At 49.1% G+C, this 22203-nt stretch overlaps 1 protein-coding gene across 3 annotated transcripts in view; it reads right to left on the bottom strand.

Annotated features, from left to right (window-relative positions):
- The window catches only part of TTC7B (tetratricopeptide repeat domain 7B), a 71480-nt gene that overhangs the window by 45490 nt on the left and 3787 nt on the right, over positions 1 to 22203 (bottom strand). For all 3 annotated transcript variants that reach the window (XM_083166395.1, XM_083166393.1, XM_083166394.1), the window contains exon 3: positions 1210 to 1378. In XM_083166395.1, coding sequence (XP_083022521.1) covers positions 1210 to 1378 — 169 coding nt within the window. The remainder of the gene's footprint in view (positions 1 to 1209; positions 1379 to 22203) is intronic.

A 22203-nucleotide genomic window follows, 5' to 3' on the forward strand; every position in this document is an offset into this window, starting at 1 on the left:
TAATGACATAGTAGTATTAATGGCTCTGCTGCAAAACCGTCACTTTGTCACCAAGGCCACCAGCTAATTGCAATCTGATCTCTGCCAAGTGGATCTTGGAGAACGGTGCTTTCTAATGACACAGTGCCCCCTGCTGTCTGAACATAGGATATGCCCAAACTTTCCTGCAGCCACCGAATATAGCTCCAATATAAGTGCCAAAGTAAAATCCCAATCTACAGCTGACTGCGTGGTAAAATGCGTATCTTGATGAAGCCGCAGATCACAGGAGGCCCAGTGTCTGGCTACTTGTTTGACTACACCTGATACCTCACCTGTGCATCACCAGCACTTACTACACATTTCACTAAATATAGACCTAATTACCCGCAGACCACTTATCTCGTTTAGCACAACATTAAACTTCTAGGAGGGTTAGTGGCTGTCAGACGGGTCTCATGTTACAGGGCACGTATCATCTCTATATAACCACTGTCTGTCAGGCTGGAGTCTGTGCACCTGCAAGGTCATATTCAGCACTACTCTACGTTACTAATAGTTATACAGCACAGAATAAAATGGGGAGATGGTGAAGCATCCTGCCCCGGGGGAAGGGGAAATTAAGTTTTGCCCACCTCAGGGTATCTCCTACAGGCCTGCACGTATTGCTCTCCCTGAGGCTGTGCTCATCCAGCTTAATGAGGCCTGCACACAGGGATCAACTAGATTGCATTCTACAGCCCTGACAGATCAGCACTGACAGGGCTTAAAGTGGTCCTGGTGAGGTGGGGCCATGGTTTTCAAAGCCCTTGCAAATAAATATGTGCCCTATCTCCCATACTTTATAAAGGACAGGGGTCTCACAAGGAAGGGGTGCGGTCACACAATATCAAATAACTCCACACAATAGCACATTCTTATGTTACACAGTAGTACCCCTTATACATGTTATGCTACAAAATTGGGTCCCTTATACACAATCCCCACAGTAGTAGTGCGCCTTACATATAATGACCACAGAAGTGCTGCTTAGACACAGAGGGGGGGAATTTACTAACATGGGAGTTCTATTTCAGAACGGCTGTTGCTATGGGCAACCGATCCGATACTATTATCTTCTAGGAGGTGCTAAATAAATAAGTAGTAGATTCTGATTGGTTGCCAATAGCAACATTCCATGTGAAATAGAACTCCCATCCTAGTTGTGTCGAAGCGGCATGGATTCCTTACCTTTGGTGGAAAAGGCTTCAGCGATCAGGCGTAGCTTGTACGGAGGCACAGCCACCAGCTGCATGTCATCTAGCGCAATGCGAGCATAAATACTGAGTGCATCATTATAGTCTCCTTCTATGTAGTTCATCTTGGCCATTATCAAGTTGGCTTCTTGCATCAAGTCTGACTACAAACAGAGAAAGATGTCACATGAAGGCTCTTGTCCATTAATTGTAACAGACTCTACGTCATATATAATCAGATTCACCAAAAGGACAGGAATATATCACACGCATGACCCTCTAACTACTTTTTTTCCATAGCTGTACCCAATATGTAGAGCCTAAAAATAGTGCCTCACTGTGGCAACTAATGCCTCATACCTCCTGATTATGACCAAATTCTATCTGTTCAAGTATTTTATGGAAACCTTTATAACAAGTAATCTCAAGGTGCCCACACACTAGAACGATTTTTGGGCCGATTTCCGATAAATCGGCCGATATATCGTCCGATGTTTACCGATAATCGGCCGATATCGGTCCGATGCGCGCTCCCATGGATCTTTAGCTGAATCTTCTGATCTTATGTGCTGCACGAAAGATCAGAAGATTTAACAAAAGATCCATAGGAACGCACACGGGATCTTAAGAAAAATCTTTGGTGAAGATGTGCGCTTGCCTGAAATCTTTGGTCCAGGACTGATAAAAGATTTCAAGGCTAATTTATGCGCACATCTTACGATCGCAGATCTTTCTAGTGTGTGGGCACCTTCACACCACTGGAGAACAAAGAGATAACACAATCTCATTATCTGTCCACCATGATAAGATAATGGTTATGTACTAAAGAGATAGGGCGAGATGTACTAAGCTTTGAAAACTGATAAAACGGAGATAGATAAACCACCAACCAATAAGTTCCTGCCTGTCATTTTTCAAACACAGCCTGTGACATGCCAGTTAGGAGCCGATTGGCTGGTGGTTTATCACTCCGCAAGCTTAATACATCTCGCCCACAAAGAGAAGCGAGCAAATGCTACATACAGCGAGTAGCAATACTCCGCTAAATCATTATTATTATTAATGCAGCAGAGCTCACTGATAGCTTCCCATCTGTCGCAACTCATTACAGAATTAAACAACTGGCCGTAAACCCAATCAGAGGTTCATTAGACTAATTGTATTGTACATGTACACTGCACTCTGTGTTAACCCTCTATAGACACGGCTGTGTGGGAAGAGTTTGTCACCTCATATGTATCATATCTTAGCTGCGTCCATGCCCATATTACAATTACAGAAATAGCATTACACCCTTCCTTGTGTATAGGTGAGGGGGCAGGTTTCTGACATAACCCTTTATCCATTACAAAATCACTGCTTGCCCTGGTAAGATATGATTAAACGCTATTCACAGGCTTCAGTGTCACCCAGTGGGAGAATAAGTTCTTATTTGATGACATCATCACTGGAAAGGGAATGTTGCGATGTCATAGGTGTCACATGACTTGGTGTGAATGTTAAACGCTGGGAGTACACCAAGTAGTGAAGGAAACACACAACATGATATGAAGCCGCTACTTACCGTACTTCTTTTTTAAATTAAATTTAATTTTTCAGATTTAATACTATAGGTCTACTATACAATGATACAGATACGCAAAGTCCCTGCGGATATGCGGTGTCTGTACATATCCATATTCCAAAGATTATTATATATAATACATGCTGTGGTGCTACACTGCTGCTCCGATCTATGCTAGCGGCACATGACGTTGCACTTTGCAGAATTACTTGTCACGATCCTTCTATTAGGAAAATTCATTAGTCATTTTGCTGGCGCCCAGAAATATCCGCATGTCATCAGCAAAACAGCCGACTTCCGTTCCAGATCACTTGTAATATCACTAATGGAGATATTAAATAACCCTGACCCCATTCCCTGTAGATCGCACTGGTATATTTCCTCTTCCTAATATATTTCAAACACATTTTCCAATTGCATTCAGGATTAATGAGCTCTAATAGGCACAAACCCTGTTATTATCTTCTCCTATCTCAGACATGTATTCAAATCAACAAGGAAATACATTAGATGATGCTAATATATTGGAAAGGTTTCTATATGCCCAGATATAGATATATAGCACATTTAAGGCTCATACACACTGGGAGATTTTGAACTGAAAGCCACTCAAGTTGGTGCTTTGTGTGTACGGCCCGATGATGAGCGCTCCCGCATCATCACCGTGCAAGCTGCTTATATTACCAGCAGATGAGCGCCGGGCAGGGGGAAAGCCTCTCAGTCGGTATGTGAGCGCCTCCCCCCCCCCCCCCCCAATCGATGACAGCGATCATCGCTGTCCATACATGCTGGGAAAAAATGGCCAGTGTGTATGGACCTTTAGAAAGTCTGCACACCAAAACATTCAATTGGTGGGTGCTATATGTATGTCTGTCCGTGTGTGGGTGGGTGTTTTTAATGATAACTCTTGAACGCTTGAACTAATCATCTTCAAACTTTGCAAACTACCATGTCATCTTAAGGGACAATCTAAGTTCGAAGATGGGTTTAATCGGACGACCCCTTAAGGCAGGGTTCTACAAAAAAAAATTTAAATCCAGGAGCCGGAATGAAAGTGTAGGAGCCAGACAAACTAAAAAGAGGGACTGTGTGCCTCAACAATTTACACTGATACACAAACAGCACTGCACCACTGAGCCCCCACCAGCATACTGATACACACATAGCACTGGACCGTTGAGCCCCCCACCACACTGATACACACACACACAGCACTGCATCACTGAGTCCCCCCAGAACACTGATACACACAGCACTGCACCACTGACCCCCCCCCCCCCCCAGCACACTGATACACACACACACACACACAATAGTGCACCACTGAGTCTCCTCACCACACTGATACACACATAACACTGCACCACTGAGTCTTCCAGAACACCCATATACACAGAACTTATATAGACTGTGGTACAAACACATGGCACAGGGATCACCAGGCATAACTCCTCCACCGTGACGGCCACACCATTCCCCCCTCCTGTACACGGTACTGCATGTGGAGCGGCGGCACACAAACACACAGAGCGCAAGATGACAACTCACCCCCGCTGGCTTCAATCGGAGCTCACTGCCGGCACCTGATAGGCTGCCAAACCGCAAGCTCTTCGATTGGCTTGCGGCTCGGTAGCCAATCAGGTGCCGGCAGTGAGTTCTGATTGAAGCCTTGAGATTAAAATAGCCGCATTGCGGACCTGATCCATCAGATACAGCAGCAGCCAGTTGTCACCTTGCGTATACGCTGTGTGTGTTTGTGTGCCGCCGCTCTGTGTGCAGGACCGTGTACAGGAGGGGGAATGGTGCATGGAGCCGACATGGTCACGGTGGAGGAGCACTTCATCGGGGCACCCGATGGAGTGACACCTGGTGATCCCTGTGCCCCTGGGTCACCCGCAAAAAGCAGCCACTGTCCCTCCTTGAGTTTTGAAATAGCTGCGGCGCCCGTCTGTGGTCCTGCTCAGATACAGCAGCAGCCGGATGAGTTGTCCACTGGTCTGCCGGCTGCTGCCATTAACGCAAGCCACCACTCTGTCCGGAGAGATCTGCTTCCTGGCAAATCTGGTCGGCAGGAAGCAAAATCTGGTCGCCGTGGCAATCTGGCACCCGGGGTTTGTCGAGCCCTGCCTTAAGGGCTATTTCACACACACACCGTTTTCGACCGGCAAACTTTGTCCAGCACTTTGCCTGACGTTTGTGCTTTTCACATACACCGGCTCCGTGAGCTGGTGCAGTGGAATTCTGAGGGTGGGAGTACAGTGATGATCGGTTGGGAGATGGGGGAGAGCTAAGACCGCACACCAAATGACCTGTGTGTGTGTGAAAGGCCATCTCCCTCTGCATACACTGACCTGTTAGGACGGGATGGCCACGGCTCGGCAGTTATCCTTTCCAGTGGTTAGATCCGGCTGTTACCCGGCGGCCGGGCTGTGACTGGCCCGTATGAAAGGACACAGCAGCTGTACATTAGGAGTTAAATGTCCGGCGCTGTTTTTGCCCCTCTGACGGTTTGCCGAACAGGGGAAAGCGGAGTGTGTAAAAGGTTATAAAGGTCTGTGCTATTTCTGTTGTTTTCAATCATTTTGATATGTCGTTAGAAAGCTTAAAAGCGCCACAGAGCCCTGGGGGAAAAGGGTGTGGTCGATAGGAGGGAGCATAACCCCAGTTTACAAAAAAAATGGCAGGGGTGTGGGCTGTGTGCCGGCGCAAAGGCTGCTGCTGCCTTTCTCCCCCACTCTGCACACGCCACTGAGCAGCATGTGCTGAGTAGGGTGAGAGGCTGTGATGCTGCGGCAGCCTCTCCTCTCTATTCCCAATGTCCGGTTTCTGCAGCAGGGGAGAGGGGCACAGGATCTGGGACCCCCCACTCCCTAAAGCACAATAAAGAGACTCCCTTAAGTGAAACACAAGAACAAAAATATTGGCGCTAAATCCAGTAACCACAATGTATTTATTAAATAAAATTATTATTATACACAACCGCATATAAGCAAAATGAAGTAAGATCCTGTGATTCTGAGATATGTTTGTGAATATATATATATATATATATATCTCGTGGTGGGCGCGGCACTCCGTTCTCACGAGATATACCTGCTTTTCAAGCTGCAAGGGCACCAGTGATGGTTATTCCATGATATTGGGAGTGACGGTCCACCTACCAATAATATATATATTATATACATACATACATACATACATACATACACATATATATATATATATATATATATATATATATATATATATATATACACATATATACATACACACACACACGTGTGCACACGTGTGTTATATGCAGATGGTTCTAGCAGCGTTACATAGGGAAATGCCTATTCCCAGAGAAAAACAGAACAGTAGGAAAGTTACATAAAACCGCGCTAGAAACAATGTATATACCCAAATAATAAATATTTATTATACTATCACTCTCTGGCCAGTGATACAAACAATATAAAACAAAGGTACTTGTTTCCTAGCACGGAGCCCGTCATGGTAGATTGCATACCTTAAGTTAAGGTAATTTACGGTATGTGATGGACGTGATTTTCTGTCAATTAAGTGGTTTTATTGCCGGCAAGGAGAAAATCCCGTTGATCGCGACCATAGCATGCCATTATAATGGAATGCGATGCGATCAACGCGATTTTACATAGGTAACGATGGGAAATGGGCCAATGTGCCCAATTTTTGATTGTATATGCACTGTCATGGGTTTAAAGTATGTGAAATGTCCCTCCATTGTTAACGCCACCCCACTATTGACGCCAACCCAAAGCGTGGCGAGCGCGGCGAGCCCGCGAGGGGCGGCGGTACGCGTCCTCCGACCTTTTCATACCCCCACTATCCACGTCGGCATGGAGCTGATTTTATAAAGTGTGGCGAGCGCAGCGTATACCTGTGAAGTTATGCATGGGGCTTGCTGCGCTCTCGCTACGCTTCGGCCTCGGTGGCTTGTTGCGCTCGCCACACTTATAAAATCAACTCCACGCCGACGTGGATAGTGGGGGTATGAAAAGGTCGAAGGACGCGTACCTCCGCCCCTCACGGGCTCGCTGCGCTCGCCAAGCTTCGGGTTGGCGTTCATCGTGGGGTGGCGTTAACAATGGGGGGGGGGGGGATGCAATTAAAATTGGGCTTTCGGGGGCTTTTTACATTGGCCCCAATGTAAAATTGGGTCTCAGGGACCATTTTACATTGATTCCAATGTAAAAATCGCGTTGATCGCATCGCATGCGATTTGGTTGCATGTGATGCGATCGACACAATTTTTTAGGTCCCGATGCTTGAGATAAAAATCGCTGGCGCCGTGCTACTAAACAAGTACCAAAACAAATATTAAAAAATAATGATAAAGGGATTTTTGTAAGAACTTACCGTTCGAATCCCTTTCTCTGATATGGTCCTGGTGACACAGCTCAACACTGGGATGTAGGAGGGTCCGAAGGAGCCAGGCACCTATCCTAAAGCTTTAGAGGGTAGGCTCCTCCCCTACTGCATCCCTGGACTCTTCAGTTCAATCTTTCAAAGCCACTGGAATACATTAACTCAGTACAAACGCCTGCACATATTATATGCACATTTTATAACAGAAACTGTTAACTTTTAACCATTTTAACATGAACATCATGAAACTTCTGGCATACTTACTGAGCGTAAGGGAGGGATCGCTGTGTCACCAGGACCATATCAGAGAAAGGGATTCGAACGGTAAGTTCTTACAAAAATCCCTTTTTCTCTTTCAATGGTCCTGGTGACACAGCTCAACACTGGGACGTTCCAGAGCCGGTCCTTTGGGAGGGTACGCTCAGGTCTGCAGCTCTCAGCACTGCTCGCCCGAATGATGCGTCCTCCGACGCGAACTCATGGAATCTATAGAATTTGGCAAATGTGTGAACAGATGACCAAGTGGCAGCTCTGCAAACCTGCTCAGCTGTGGCCCCATGTCGAACCGCCCAAGAGGTGGCAACTGACCTGGTGGTATGCGCATTAATTCTGGCCGGTACAGGCCTACCCACTTTGGTGTATGCAAAAGCTATCACAGATCGCAACCACCTAGCAATAGTCTGCTTAGAAGCAGGCCAACCAATTTTGTGTACGTCATACAGTACCAATAATGTGTCAATCTTTCTGACACTCTTCACTCTGTCCACATATATGCGCAAGGCACGCACAACATCCAAAGTCTTCAACTTGTCCCTTTTCTTGGAACCCTCTGGGGGTTGAAACACAGGTAGAACTATCTCCTGATTTAAATGGAAGGCAGAGACTACCTTCGGTAAAAATTGAGGCACAGTTCTCAGAACAGCCCTGTCATCATGAAAAATTAAGAAGGGAGATTTGCATGACAAGGCTCCCAACTCTGACACTCTTTTAGCAGATGCTACTGCTAACAAAAACACTAGTTTCCACGTGAGAAACTTAAAGTCAGCCGACCTTAAAGGTTCAAAAGGTGCCTTCTGAAGGCAATCCAAAACCAGTGACAGATCCCAAGGCGCTACTGGTTGCTTGTAAGGGGGTTTCAGTCTGGATACCCCTTGTAAAAAAGTTTGAATCTCCGGCAAAATGGCTACTCTTTTTTGGAAATAGATGGATAAGGCCGAAATCTGCACCTTCAATGATTGAAGGCTTAGGCCCGATGAAAACCCATCTTGTAAGAATTCCAACATTCTTGATAACTTGAAGTGAGATGTGTGAGCTTTTCGCCTCTCACACCATCTAATGTAAGTCTTCCAGACTCTATAATAATTTGCCGACGAAACAGCTTTCCTGGCTTTTATCATAGTCTGCACTACTGCATCAGAAAACCCTTTCCTTTTCAAAATGGCGGCTTCAATAGCCAGGCCGTCAAAATCAATCGATCGGAATCCAGGTGATTGAATGGGCCTTGTCTTAGCAGATCTGGACTCAGAGGTAGACGCCATGAGTCCACAGACAACCTCTGAAGCCTCGAGTACCAGGACCTCCTTGGCCAATCCGGGGCCACAAGGATCACCGTAACCTTCTGGTCCTGTATCCTCTTCAAAAGTCTCGCTAACATTGGAACTGGAGGGAATGCATAAAGAAGATCTCCCTGCCACTGAGTAGTCATGGCATCCACTGCCTCTGCTAGCGGATCTCTCATTCTGGCATAAAACCTGGGCACCTGATGGTTGAACCTGGATGCCATCAGGTCCACATCCGGAGTTCCCCACATCAAAGTGATCTGGTGAAACACCTGAGGGTGTAAGCTCCATTCTCCTTCCTTGAGCTCCTCCCTGCTCAGGAAGTCTGCTTCTATATTCTCCACTCCTGGAATGAATATAGCCGATACAGCAGGAACATTCTGTTCCGCCCATAGGAAGATTCTGGACACCTCCCACATGGCCAATCTGCTGCGTGTACCTCCCTGGTGATTCAGATACGCCACAGCTGTGGCATTGTCGGTCTGAATCCTCAAAGGGAGGTTCCGTAACCTGTCTCCCGCCAAGGACATCACTTTCCAGACAGCTCTCAGCTCCAAGATGTTGATTGGTAACACTGATTCCTCTGCCGTCCACAGGCCCTGCAGCCTGAGATCCAGGACTACTGCCCCCCAGCCCCTGAGACTGGCGTCGGTAGTCACTACCAACCAGTCCCAGGTCTGTAATGACCGACCCCACTGAAGGGAATCTACTTCTGTCCACCATTTCAAGGAGTCTCGAGTGTCCGAAGACAGCACTATCATCTCCGACTTCATGGTCAGAGTGTTTCCTGACCAGGCTGACAAAATGTTCCATTGGAACACCCGAGAGTGGAACCTGGCAAATTGAAGCGTCTCGAATGACGCCACCATTTTCCCCAGGAGCTTGAGGCACCTCCATACTGACAAGCTCTGAGAATCTCCTGCACTAGAGTGACCAGATCCCTGGCCTTTACCTCCGGGAGAAAAACCCGATGGAGATGGGTATCCAGTATGACTCCCAAGAATTGAAGCCTCTGTGACGGTACCAACTGAGATTTTTGTAAATTTAAAATCCAGCCGTGAGCCTGCAAAGAACTGATGGCCTCTGCCAAGTGACTTTGAAGCATGGCTGCTGACCCTGCTTTGAACAGGAGATCGTCCAAATAGGGTATTACTGTGATTCCTCTGAGCCTCAGCACCGCCGCCATCACTGACATTATCTTTGTGAATACCCTTGGCGCGGTCGCTAGCCCAAAGGGTAACGCCCGGAATTGTAAATGCAGGTCTCCTATAGCAAACCTCAACAGGGTCTGATGTTCCCGGGTGAATGGGAACGTGCAGATATGCGTCCTGGACATCCATGGACGCCAAAAATTCTCCCTGGTCCAGACTCAGGAGTACTGACCTTAAAGACTCCATTTTGAAATGGTCTACCCATAGATGGACATTTAAGGATTTCAAGTTTAGTATTGGTCTGAAAGACCCGTCTGGTTTGGGCACCAGGAACAGCGTGGAGTAAAAGCCTTTCTTCCACTCTGCCCTGGGAACCGGAATAACCACCCCTTTTTCCAAAAGGGAATGAGCCGCTCTCATAAGAGCTGTGCGAAGGAGCGCCTGTTTTGGCACGGGTGTGGGGATGAACCTCTTCGGAGGCAACCCTCTGAAAGGGATTTTGTAACCCTGGGTAATAATCTCTAAGACCCAGGAATCCTGGTCTAGAGAAGCCCATGCGTCCCTGAAATGTGTGAGACGCCCCCCCCACCTTTATCACTGTCGGGCCTATCCCCTGACAGTCATGCGGAGGGTTTGTCCTCTCCCTTGGAGGCAGGCTTCTTATGGAAGGAGCCAAACTTGGACCTTTGAGTTTTGCCCCTAGAGGCCTGAAACTTTCCCCTGAAAGACTGTCCTCGAAAGGACGCACCACCTCTAGGGGAGGGCCGAAAGGATGGCCTAAAAGCAGCGAATCTGGATGTCTGCTTTGCTGAGGGGGCCGGCAGAAATGTACTCTTGCCGCCCGTGGCTTGCTTTATAATTTCCTCTAGCTCAGAACCAAAAAGCAACTTTCCCTTGAAAGCTAACATTTCTAGGGCCTTCTTGGACTCATTGTCCGCTTCCCAGGCCTTAAGCCAGAGCACTCTCCTGGCATTAATAGAGACTGTGGACACTCTGGTCGCCATCTTAAGAGCTTCCTCCTCTGCTTCCACCGCATATTCTGCAGCAGCCTTAATCTTCTCTGCTATAAGCAAAGCACCAGGGTCAGCTTGCAGCATGGTTCATAATTCACCAGCCCACTCTATCATGGCCTTAGAGACCCAGGCTGAAGCAATAAGGGGGCGTAGGGTAAACCCCACCCCTTCAAAAATAGCCTTGAGGTTTCCCTCCAGCTTTTTATCCACAGAATCTTTAAAAGCTGCACCGCCCTGTACAGGCAATACCGTAGCTTTGGATAAACGTGCCACTGAAGCATCCACAAAAGGCACCTTTTCCCAGAGTTCAGCATGAGACTCTGGCATGGGGTACAGGCTAAGGAATCTCTTAGGCATCTGTAGCCTCTTATCCGGGGTTTTCCAAGCCCCTTCCAATAATTCCTGCAACCCCTCATCTGAAGGAAAAGTAACAGCCTCCTTCCGCTGTCGCTTGAAAACACCTTTAACAGGAGTCTTATCCTCCACAGACAGTTTTAAAGCCTGTTTCACAGCTACAATAAGATCCTCTATACCAGCAGCAGAGGTCTCTTCAAAATCATCACCCTCCCAGGGGGTGTCAGTATACGCTCCCTCCTCCTCATCTACCACAGTAGGCATAGCATAAGACCTTTTAGGGGTCCCTGCCACATCATCCATTTTGTCCAGTATTTCACTGAACCTGTTGATCCCCTTTGCAGTATCCTGCATCACCTGAATAAGCGCAGGATCTGCCTGGGTAAGAGGCAAGGAGCCAGAAGACTGCTGAGATGATGGCATAGGTCTCTGTGATTCTACCAACACATCACTCTGCCTGTCTAGAAGCTGCACCAAAGCGTTTACTGACCTGCCTAGGGCACTGGCCCACGCAGGTTCACTCTGCTCAGCCCTATGGGGTTCACTGCCCATGGGTCTCACATCAGCGCAAGTAATACATAAGCCCCCCTTGGCCATCTGCTCAGGGACAAACTTTTGTGTGCAAACATTGCACGCGCTCAGTGCACTAAGGGCTCCCTCCCCCAAAACCACAGCCTGATGCTCAGACATGATGTAAGCGATAAATGTATAACTATCAGTATACACAGTGCAAACAATGGCCCTTATTTTGATCTGAGCGGTACGGACCGCGTGCGGCCGTACCGCCGATGTTTACACTCTGCACATGCGCAGAGGTCACTCTGCGCATGTGCAGGGGAATTCGCCGAGTAAAAAATTTAGACGCCGCAAAGGGGGCGTATAGGGGTGTGAGGGGCTTAATAGCCTCATTACCCTATGTATACGCCCAGCGTTTCATGGGCGTTCCCATGCAAACGCGGGGCGTATGCATGGTAATGAGGCTATGACGCCAGTGATGGGGGCGGAAAGCTGACATCGCCGGATGTCAGCTGCCCGCCCCAATACAAGCTTTCACACGGACGATTGTCCGTGTGCTCTAAGCTTGCGTGAGCGGGGGGAGCGTGCGGCCCTGCCTTCGATGGTCATCGACCATCGAATGCAGGGGGCAGCTCCCAAATGGTGGAGGCGTACGCCCCGCCATTTTCATGCGGATCGGCAGCCGTCCGTGTACGGACGGCCGTGCCGATCCGTCTTGTAGGCGGGGATTCGTCTGGTGCGGTCGGAGCCGCATATGCGGCTCGACCGCACCAACCAGAATAAGGGCCAATGTACAAGCGTTTATACAGAGGCAATGCACCCAGTCACTTAGCTGTCTGTTGGTTTCAACTGCGGGGAAGCGATGCCCAGGAAATCCAAGTCACTCTGCCAGGATCAATTAGCCAGCTCAGCTCCGCTGCAAGCGTTCTGAAAGGCGCCAAAGTCAGAGTGAAGGAAGAGACCAAAAGTCCCTGCTGCTGCGGGGTCCGTGACCTTTTGGCGCCAGCCACCCCCAGCCAGCCGCTCCTTAGGTAGGATTTCCTAGTTCCAGTGTCTCCCCCTCGAATGGGGACCACTTGGAACATGCCTGTCACAGCGCTGCTGTCCTCTCAATCAGGAGCTCAGCGTGTAAGCTCCGCATAAAATGGCCGCCGCCATCACGGAACGCCTGTCCCCCATGATCCCCACCTAAACGTGGAGCCGGTTTCAGGATGCTCCGGAGCCCAGGCAGCCTCTTAAAAGAGGCTAAAAGCGCTGCACAGGGAGGCCAGACAGCGTCTCCCCTGTGCACAGTGAGCTGACAGGACGCGATTCTGTCAGCTCCTGCTGCGCTAGCAGTGTGAGGATTCACTATGAGAATCCTCACACTGTGCCTACCTAGCTAGGGTGAAAGTTAATAAAACAATAAAAATTCCCTAACTACTCTATTTCTTCGGCTGCTCCCGCAGCCCTTTAGAATAGCACCCACTCCAGTGGGCACCTAACACGAACTGGAGAGTCCAGGGATGCAGTAGGGGAGGAGCCTACCCTCTAAAGCTTTAGGATAGGTGACTGGCTCCTTCGGACCCTCCTACATACCAGTGTTGAGCTGTGTCACCAGGACCATTGAAAGAGAAAAAAAATTGCCACAACAGATATTATTCCGCAGCATCCTGAGGTCAGTCTGGAGGTTGGGCAGGGGCTGTGTAAAGCCTCCGCTGCTGTCTGCGGTACTATGCAGACAGCAGCAGAGCTGAATGGATGCCTGTGTGCGGCATCCATTCACCTCATGGACACAGGCAGGAGGCGCACGGAGGCTGGGGGCAGCCCAGCAGCTTACGTGGGTGCTGGGTTTGCCCCCAGAGTGTCGGTCGTCATTGCGGGGGTGTCAGGCGGTGTTGCAGGGGTGACGGTTGGCAGGTTTCCCGGCGCTTGGAGATGATATCTCCGAGCACCGGCTCAGGGCCCGATTTCACCGGCGTCCCCTACCCGGCATAATGCCGGGGGACACCAGTGTAAAAGGGAACAACTGCCGGGTCGCATCCGGGTCCAAAAACCCAGGTGCGACCCGGCAGTTTTGGTGTAAAAGTGGTTTTAGAAGGAATTTGCCAGAAGGAGTGAACCAAAATAACCCCCTTAGTTAGATTAACTTTTAGTTGTAGTGATTATTGGGTACTTGTTTCCTAGCACGCCGCCCAGATTTCCTACGTACGGCATTGTAGGGAAATCGCATAGCATGGGCCTTTATAGTGGCATGCGATTTTTTTAATGTAATTTTTTCTATGCTCATTGTACCCCACTATATCGCATCGCATGTCCCGCAAAATCACATGCGTTTTAATAGGATGTGCGATGCCATGAAATTAGCTATACAATAATATGATTGTATGTCCCAAAAAAAGGTTTAAAGCATCCCCCCACTATCCACGCCAGCGGAACCTCCGACCTTTTCATTCCTCCACTATCCACATCGGCGCGGAGTTGATCTTATTTAGTGTGGCGAGCGCAGCGAGCCACCGAGACCGAAGCGTGGCGAGCCCCGCGAGGGGACGCGGATTACTTTGTATTCCGCATGCGCTCGCCACGCTTCGGGCTCGGTGGCTCGCCACACTATATAAAATCAACTCTACTCCGACGTGGATAGTGGGGTAATGAAAAAGTCGGAGGACACGTTCCGCCACCGCTCGCCACGCTTCGGGGTGGCGTGGATAGTGGGGGGGATGCGTTAAATCTATTTTTGGGACATACAATCATATTATTGTATACCTAACGTCATGGCATCGCACACCCTATAAAATCGCATGCGATCGCATGTGGCAGATGCAATGCGATGGCCCGGAGCTGAGAGAGCAGTGAATAAATGACATAGGAGAATCGCACGGCCCTAAAATGGCCCATGCGATGCGATTTCCCTACGCAGAATAGCCCACTAAGCAAATTGCTTAGTGGGCGCCGTTCTAGGAAACAAGTACAGATTATTGTACCAACGGGATTAGTTGGTGCAAAAATCTGTATAAAGGAAAATGTTAAGTGTCCCAAAACCTGTATAATCCTATTCGGGGGTGGTCACTAAGTGATTATGGGGCAGATGTATTAAGCATTAACAAGAGATAAATGCAAGGGTGATAAGGAGAGATAAACATCCAGCCAATCAGCTCCTTACTGACTTTTTTCAAACACAGGCTGTACCGTGGCAGTTAGCAGGTGATTGGCTGGACGTTTATCTCTCCTTATCACCCTTGCTTGTATCTCTTGTTAAAGCTTAATACATCTGCCCCTATATCCACTTAGTGGGAGATAGAGGTAGACACTCACTATCCCTCTGTCTGGCCAGACAAAATTTGATGCAAAAATCGAGGGGAGAAACCTTTTTTGCTCTAAACTGTATTTGCCGTAATCTGGTGTTAAAGGTTTTAGAGAATATTTGCAGGTATGTAGGGGGTCCCCGTGTATTCCAAAATGATGCATTTCCCTGTCTCTTGAGTATCAGCAGCTTCCTCAGATAATGAGAAATTATCGGAGCTCATCATTTAAGGAAGCCGCTGATACTCAAAAGAGGAGGAAAACACATTATTTTGGTATAAACAGGGACCCCGTACAGACCTGCAAATATTTTATAAAGCCTGTAACACCAGATTACTGCAAACAGAGTTTCAAGCACAAGGCTGGGTGACACGCAGCAAGCAGGTAATGGGAGGTTTCTCCCCTCTAGTTTGACATAATTCTGTCTGACCAGACAGGGGAATAGAGAGTGTCTACAAGTGGACATAATCACTTATATCCCTTTCACACCAAAAATGCAGAGACTAACCCGGAAATTAATTTCCAGGGACATTCCTGAGTTTGACATCGTTTACACCTGCTTTTGAAGCAGGGACATCCAGGGTTGACACCTCTCATACTGAACCTGGGATGACCCTGCATTTCTATGAGAATGTCATTAGAAATTGTCTTTTTTAGGCCCACTAAAATGAGGTCATTAGAGAGGGGGAGGGGAGAGGGGTAGAGGGAGGGCCTTTGCAGACATTGCAGGCTTGCAGGGGTTAAATAGCATTGCTGGGGTCTGTTGTGCTACAGTGCATGCACAGTGTCTTCCTGCATGCTGTGTGATGCCTCTAAACGTCTCTGGAAATCCACAAGAAGAAGTTTCCCTGTATAGCCAATCAGCAGATGCAACACGGAAAGGAGGGACATGTCCCTGCACCTTTTAATACCAGCCAGTAACCCTGGAAGGTCCCTGGACCAACCAGTGGCGTAACTATATATATTGCGCCCCCCCGCCAAATTTTTTCGGCGCGCCCCCCCCTTCGGCGCGCGCCCCCCCCCGATATCCATTCCCATACCCATACCTGTCGCGCTGCTGCCCGGCCGCATCTGCGTCACTGTCCTGTCACTCGCTCCCGGCGCCGGCTCCTGCTGATAATGATAAGTGACTCTTAGAAAATGGCTGCCAAAACTGTCTGCAATACGGGGGCAGCCATTTTCTAAGTGTCACTTTTCATTATCAGCAGGAGCCGGCGCCGGGAGCGAGTGACGGGCAGTGACCACAGATGCGGCCGGGCAGCAGCGCAGCGGGTAACTATAGCACCGCAGCCCCCCAGGCGCCCATAGTTACTCTGCGCCTCCCCGCCATGGCGGGGGCTGCGGTAGCTTAGTTACGCCAGTGGGACCAACCCTGGTAGCTAGCAGGGTTGAAATCCCAGTGCATCAGTGCCTGTACTTTGGCCCTGGACCCTTTCACATCAGCACTGGTCCAGGGTTGTTCCAGGGAATAACTCTGGAATTTTGGCTGGTGTGAAAGGGATATTACTGTCCACCTCCCAATAGGATTGTACAAATTTTCATATAACTAATCCCGTTGGAGCAATAATTAACAACTAATTCTGTTGAACAATAATCACTACAAAACTAAAAGTTAATCTAACTAACTCCATAGGAATAAAGGGGATTTCTTAAGAACTTACCGTTCGAACCCCTTTCTCTGGGTCCAGTCCGGTGACACAGCTTCACCTTGGGATGTAGGAGGGTCCGCAGGAGCCAGGTACCTATGCAGAAATCTTTCCTCTGGTTGCAGGCTCCTCCCCTTCCTCATCCCATCATGCTTCAGTTCACTTTCTAGAGCACACTAGGATACACAACTCAGTACAATGCCCGACATCTTATATGCACAATCATATAACCATAACATGATACACATGAATGGTATGACTTACTGAGCGTAGGGGAGGGATCGCTGTGTCACCCGACTGGACCCAGAGAAAGGGGTTCGAACGGTAAGTTCTTGCAAAAATCCCCTTTTCTCTTTCGTCCAGTCCGGTGACACAGCTTCACCTTGGGACGTTCACAAGCCGGTATTATGGGAGGGTACGCTCAGACTGCCAGTTCTCATTACTGCCCGTCCAAATGAAGCGTCCTCTGACATGAACTCATGGAACCTGTAAAATTTGGTAAAGGTGTGAACAGAGGACCAAGTGGCAGCCCTGCACAACTGCTCTGCTGTAGCTCCATGACGCACAGCCCATGAGGAAGCAACTGACCTGGTGGTATGTGCATTAATTCGAGAAGGAACAGGTCTACCTACCTTGGTGTAAGCAAAGGCAATCACTGACCTTAGCCACCTGGCAATGGTTTGCTTAGAAGCAGGCCAACCTCTCTTATGCACATCATACAGAACCAACACCAGATCTGTTTTGTGGATGTCCTTTACCCTTTTGACGTAAATTGGCAAGGCGCAAACTACGTCCAACTTCCTTAATTCGTCCCTATTTCTAGCCCCTTCTGGAGGGGAAAACACCGGGAGCACAATCTCCTGGTTTAAATGAAAGGAAAAAACCACTTTTGGCAAAAACTTAAGCACTGTTCGAAGCACAGCCCTATCTTCATGAAAAATTAAATGTGGAGATTTACAGGACAAAGCTCCCAACTCCAAAACACGTCTAGCCGAAGCAATGGCTAACAAAAAGGTAAGTTTTCAAGAAACATACTTAAGGTCGGTCGACCTTAAGGCTCAAAAGGAGGGTTCTGTAAGACAGACAGAACCAAAGATAAATCCCACAGCGGCACCGGCTGACTATATGGGGGTTTTAACCTGGTAACACCCTGTAAGAAGCTTTGTACTTCAGGCAAAAAAATCTATCCTTTTCTGAAAGAAAATGGACAGAGCAGAAATCTGTACTTTTAGAGACTGCAGAATGTGGAGAAATCATCCTGCAGGAAATCTAGCAATCTAGACACCTTGAACCTGGAGGTGTGTACTTTTTGAAGTTCACACCACCTGATGTAAATCTTCCAGACTCAATGATAATTAGCAGCTGAGACTGGCTAAGCATAGTCTGGATAACTGCATCAGACAGACCCTTCTTCTTTAATAAGGAGGTCTCATAAGCCAGGCCGTCAAACTGAGCCGAGCAAGGTCCAGGTGCAGAAATGGCCCTTGTTTTAGAAGGTCCTGACGAAGAGGAAGGGGCCAAGATTCCACTGACAACTTCAGAATGTCCGAATACCATGACCTCTTGGGCCAGTCTGGAGCAATTAGAATGGCCCACACTTGCTGAGACTTCACTCTTCTCAAAACCCGTGGTATCGTTGGGAACGGAGGAAAAATGTAGACCAGATGAAGGTGCCATGAAACCGTCATGGCATCCACCGCCCAGGCAGTTGGGTCCCTGGTTCTGGAACAGAATTTCGGAACCTGACAGTTGTTCCTGGATGCCATTAGATCCACATCTAGTAGCCCCTAGCGACTCACAATCTCCTGAAATACCTCCTGATGTAATGACCATTCCCCCTCCAGCAGATCCTCCCGGCTGAGGAAATCCACTTCTACATTCCGGATCCCCGGAATGAAGACAGCAGACAGAACCAGAATGTCGATTTCCGCACAGACAAAGATCCGCGAGACTTCCTGCATCGCCATCACGCCACGAGTCCCGCCCTGATGATTCAGGTAAGCCACAGTCGTGGCGTTGTCCGACTGTACTCTGATCGGAAGGCCCTTCAGACAATACTCGGCCTGCTGGAGAGTCTTCCAGACTGCTCGAAGGTCCGAGTTATTTATTGGAAGTTACCAACCAGTCCCAAGAGCGTAGTGACCGCCTCAGCTGCAAGGTCTCTATGACCGTCCACCAGAGTAAGGACTCCTTCGTCTCCTGAGAGAGAAGTAATCTCTCTTGTTTCATGGTTTTCGCATTCCCTGACCAACAGGAAAGGATGTTCCATTGAAACTTTCTGGAATGAAACCTGGCAAACTGAAGCTTCTCGAAATTCGCCACCATCTTGCCGAGGAGCTTCACCCCCTGCCAGACAGTAGGCCTTGAAGCCTGTAGTAAAAGTAGTACTAACTGACTGATGTCCCTTGCTTTGGACTCTGGAAGGAATTGTCACGGTTTTAGACTCGGAAGGGTGAATAGCAGACCGGGAATTGGCTTGACCTGACTCAGGGGTGCATGGTCTAACCGTACCGGTGGTTTTCGCCAGTGACCCCTACAAGCGGCATTTGGGCTTCGCTGCACTCAGTACGCCGGTCGCGGCCCCCTGATCAGGTTTCCCACATGGTGCTGTTAAACACTGGGCGTAAGGCAGGGTAAGCTCTGGAATCCTCATGGTCAGACTAGCTGGGTCAGGAACTTGCAGACAGATACAGGTAATGAAGGAGCAGGCTTGAGCAAGAGTCCAAGTACTAGCCGGGTCATACACTGGGAGTCACAGAATGCAGTACACAGAGAGCAGGCAGGAGAATTGTCACAGAATAAGCCAAGGTCATACACAGGATGTCACGGATGCAGTACACAGGGAGCCGACCGTAGAATAGTCACCGGGATAGCCAAGGTCATACACTGGAATCACTAGACACGGTACCGGAGGATCAGGCAGGAGAATAGCCGGAATCATACACTGGAAACACAGGATATCAGACCAAGCACTGGGAACACTGGAGCAGGTTAGTGAACCTATACTCTGGCAGAGTCTGTCTGCCAGAGGCTGCCTTTTACAGGAAGCACAAGGAATTGGATTCTCACAGGTGCCTCAATCAATGAGGGCTGAGCATGTCTCTCACTCACGTGCTTTAATCAATAAGCAATGGTCAGGTTACACAGAACTGCCTGGCAGCATGGATTCACCCAGGTGCTGTAATCAGCCTGCAGTGTTCAAACTCACACATAGCTGTCAGCAGCATGAGACAGAGCAGAACCAGCAGGATTTCACAAGCAGGTATCACTAAAAAACTTGAATGTTGTGACAGGAATACCCGGTGTAAATGGGTGTCCAGGATTACTCCCAGAAACTGCAACCTCTGAGAGGGATTTAAATAGGATTTGGGTAGATTGAGCACCCAACCCATGTCCAGCAAGAACCGAGTTGCCACTGATAAGTGATCTAGTAACTTCTCCTCTGACTCTGCTTTGAATAACAGATCATCCAGGTAGGGAATGATCACTATCCCCCTTAGCCGCTGTGACGCAGCCATAACCGCCATCACCTTTGTGGCCAGACCAAAGGGTAGGGCCTGGAACTGTAAATGAGTTTCCCCTATCGCAAAGCGAAGTAAGGCCTGATGTTACTTGCAAATGGGTATGTGCAGATATGCATCCTGAATGTCTATGGATGCTAAAAATTCCCCTGGCTCTATGCTGCCAAGCACTGAGCGCAGGGACTCCATGCGGAAGTGATCCACCCAAAGGTGTTGATTTAAAGACTTCAAGTTTAGTATGGGTCTGACTGACCCGTCTGGTTTGGTAACCAAGAAAAGGATTGAATAAAAACCTTTCTTGTGTTCCTCCTGAGGAACCGGGACCACAACCCCCTTTTTTCCCTGAGAGCCAACGCCGCCCCTGAAAGGACCTTGCGTGAAATGGCTTCCCTGGTTAAAGGGGTTGGAAGAAATCTCTGTGGAGGATTCCCCTTAAGATTTATCTGATAACCTCTTGTGACAATAGAAAGGACCCAAGGGTCTGAGGCCGTAATGTTCCACCTGTCCCTGAACTGCAGGAGGCGACCCCCCCTTCTGAGACTAAAACGGGGAGTCTGTACCCCGTCATGCAGAGGATTTATCCTCTCCTTTAGACACTTGCTTCTTACTGAAGGCCCCAAATCTGGATTTGGCGGCTTTCCCTCTACCGGCAGGGAATCTACCTCTTCCCGCCTGCCCTTTACTGGACGCTCCCCCTCAAAAGGAGGAGCGAAAAGCAGGCTTAAACGCCCCAAACTTAGAGCCTGAAGGTTTAGCAGAGGTAGGAAGAAAAGTACTCTTTCCCCCTGTGGCTTGCTTTATGATGGACTCTAGTTCAGAGCCAAAAAGCAACTCCCCTTTAAACGCTAGGGTCTCCAGGGCTTTCTTTGATTCGATGTCTGCATCCCAGGCCTTAAGCCAGAGGGCTCGCCTAGCAGACACAGATGTGTCGGATACATTTGACGCCATTTTTGCGCCTTCTTCCCCTGCCTCAGAGATGCACTCTGCTGTACATCTGGGTTTCTCTGCAAGGATAAATGCCTCAGAATCAGGCCGCAGCTGATCTCCCAAAGCCTCATTTAATCATAGCTTTTGCTACCCAAGCAGAAGCAATAATGGGGCGGAGTGTATATCCCACTCCCTAAAAAAATGCTTTAAGGCATCCTTCCACCTTCTTATCCACTGGATCCTTAAAGGCTGCACCACCCTGAACCGGCAATGCAGTAGCCTTTGACAATCTAGCCACAGGGGCATCTACTAATGGGACTTTCTCCCACAACTTCACATGCTCCTCAGGCATGGGATACATATTTGCATATCTTTTGGACAGACACCTTTTTATCAGGTACTTTTCAAGCTTCCCCCAACAAGGAGACCATACCGGCATCCGAAGGAAAAGTCACAGATTCTCTGCGCATTCTCTTAAAAATACAATGAGCCTGTATTTTGTCCTCCTCTGACAAATCCAAAACCTGTTTTACAGCCAGGATTAAATCCTCAATCCCTGGGACAGAAGCATCAGCCTCTTCCTGAGCATCAGTCTTTGACTTCCGGTGATGGCCGGGGATGGTCGCATCACGTGGAGCTCCGATCTCCCATCCATGGAGCTCCACCATCCCCGGCCTCTGGAGCAGCGTGGCGGCAGCGGCGGGCAGAGAGGAGGAGGCGGCCGGTGGGAGCAGAACGGAGGAGGCGGTCGGAGGTGACCTGCGGCAGGAGAGGCTCCATACCCCCGGCCTCCGGAGCAGCGTGGCGGCAGCGGCGGGCAGAGAGGAGGCGGTCGTTGGGATCAGAGCGGAGGAGGCGGTAGGAGGTGACCTGCGGCGGGAGAGGGTGAGAAGTGAGCACCGTGTCCCCTCGGCGCAGGATGCGGCGTCACCCGGCCAGAGGCGGACAGAGCTGTGCTCCCGCCTGCAGCACCATCGATCGAGCAGCACTGCGGCCCCCCCCCAGCAGCACCATCGGGCAGCGCGGCCCCCCCACCCGCAGTAGCATCTTCTCCCCCCCTGGCAGCA

Source organism: Crinia signifera, chromosome 12 (assembly GCF_055691185.1).
Source record: "Crinia signifera chromosome 12, ASM5569118v1, whole genome shotgun sequence".
Taxonomy (NCBI): Eukaryota; Metazoa; Chordata; class Amphibia; order Anura; family Myobatrachidae; genus Crinia; species Crinia signifera.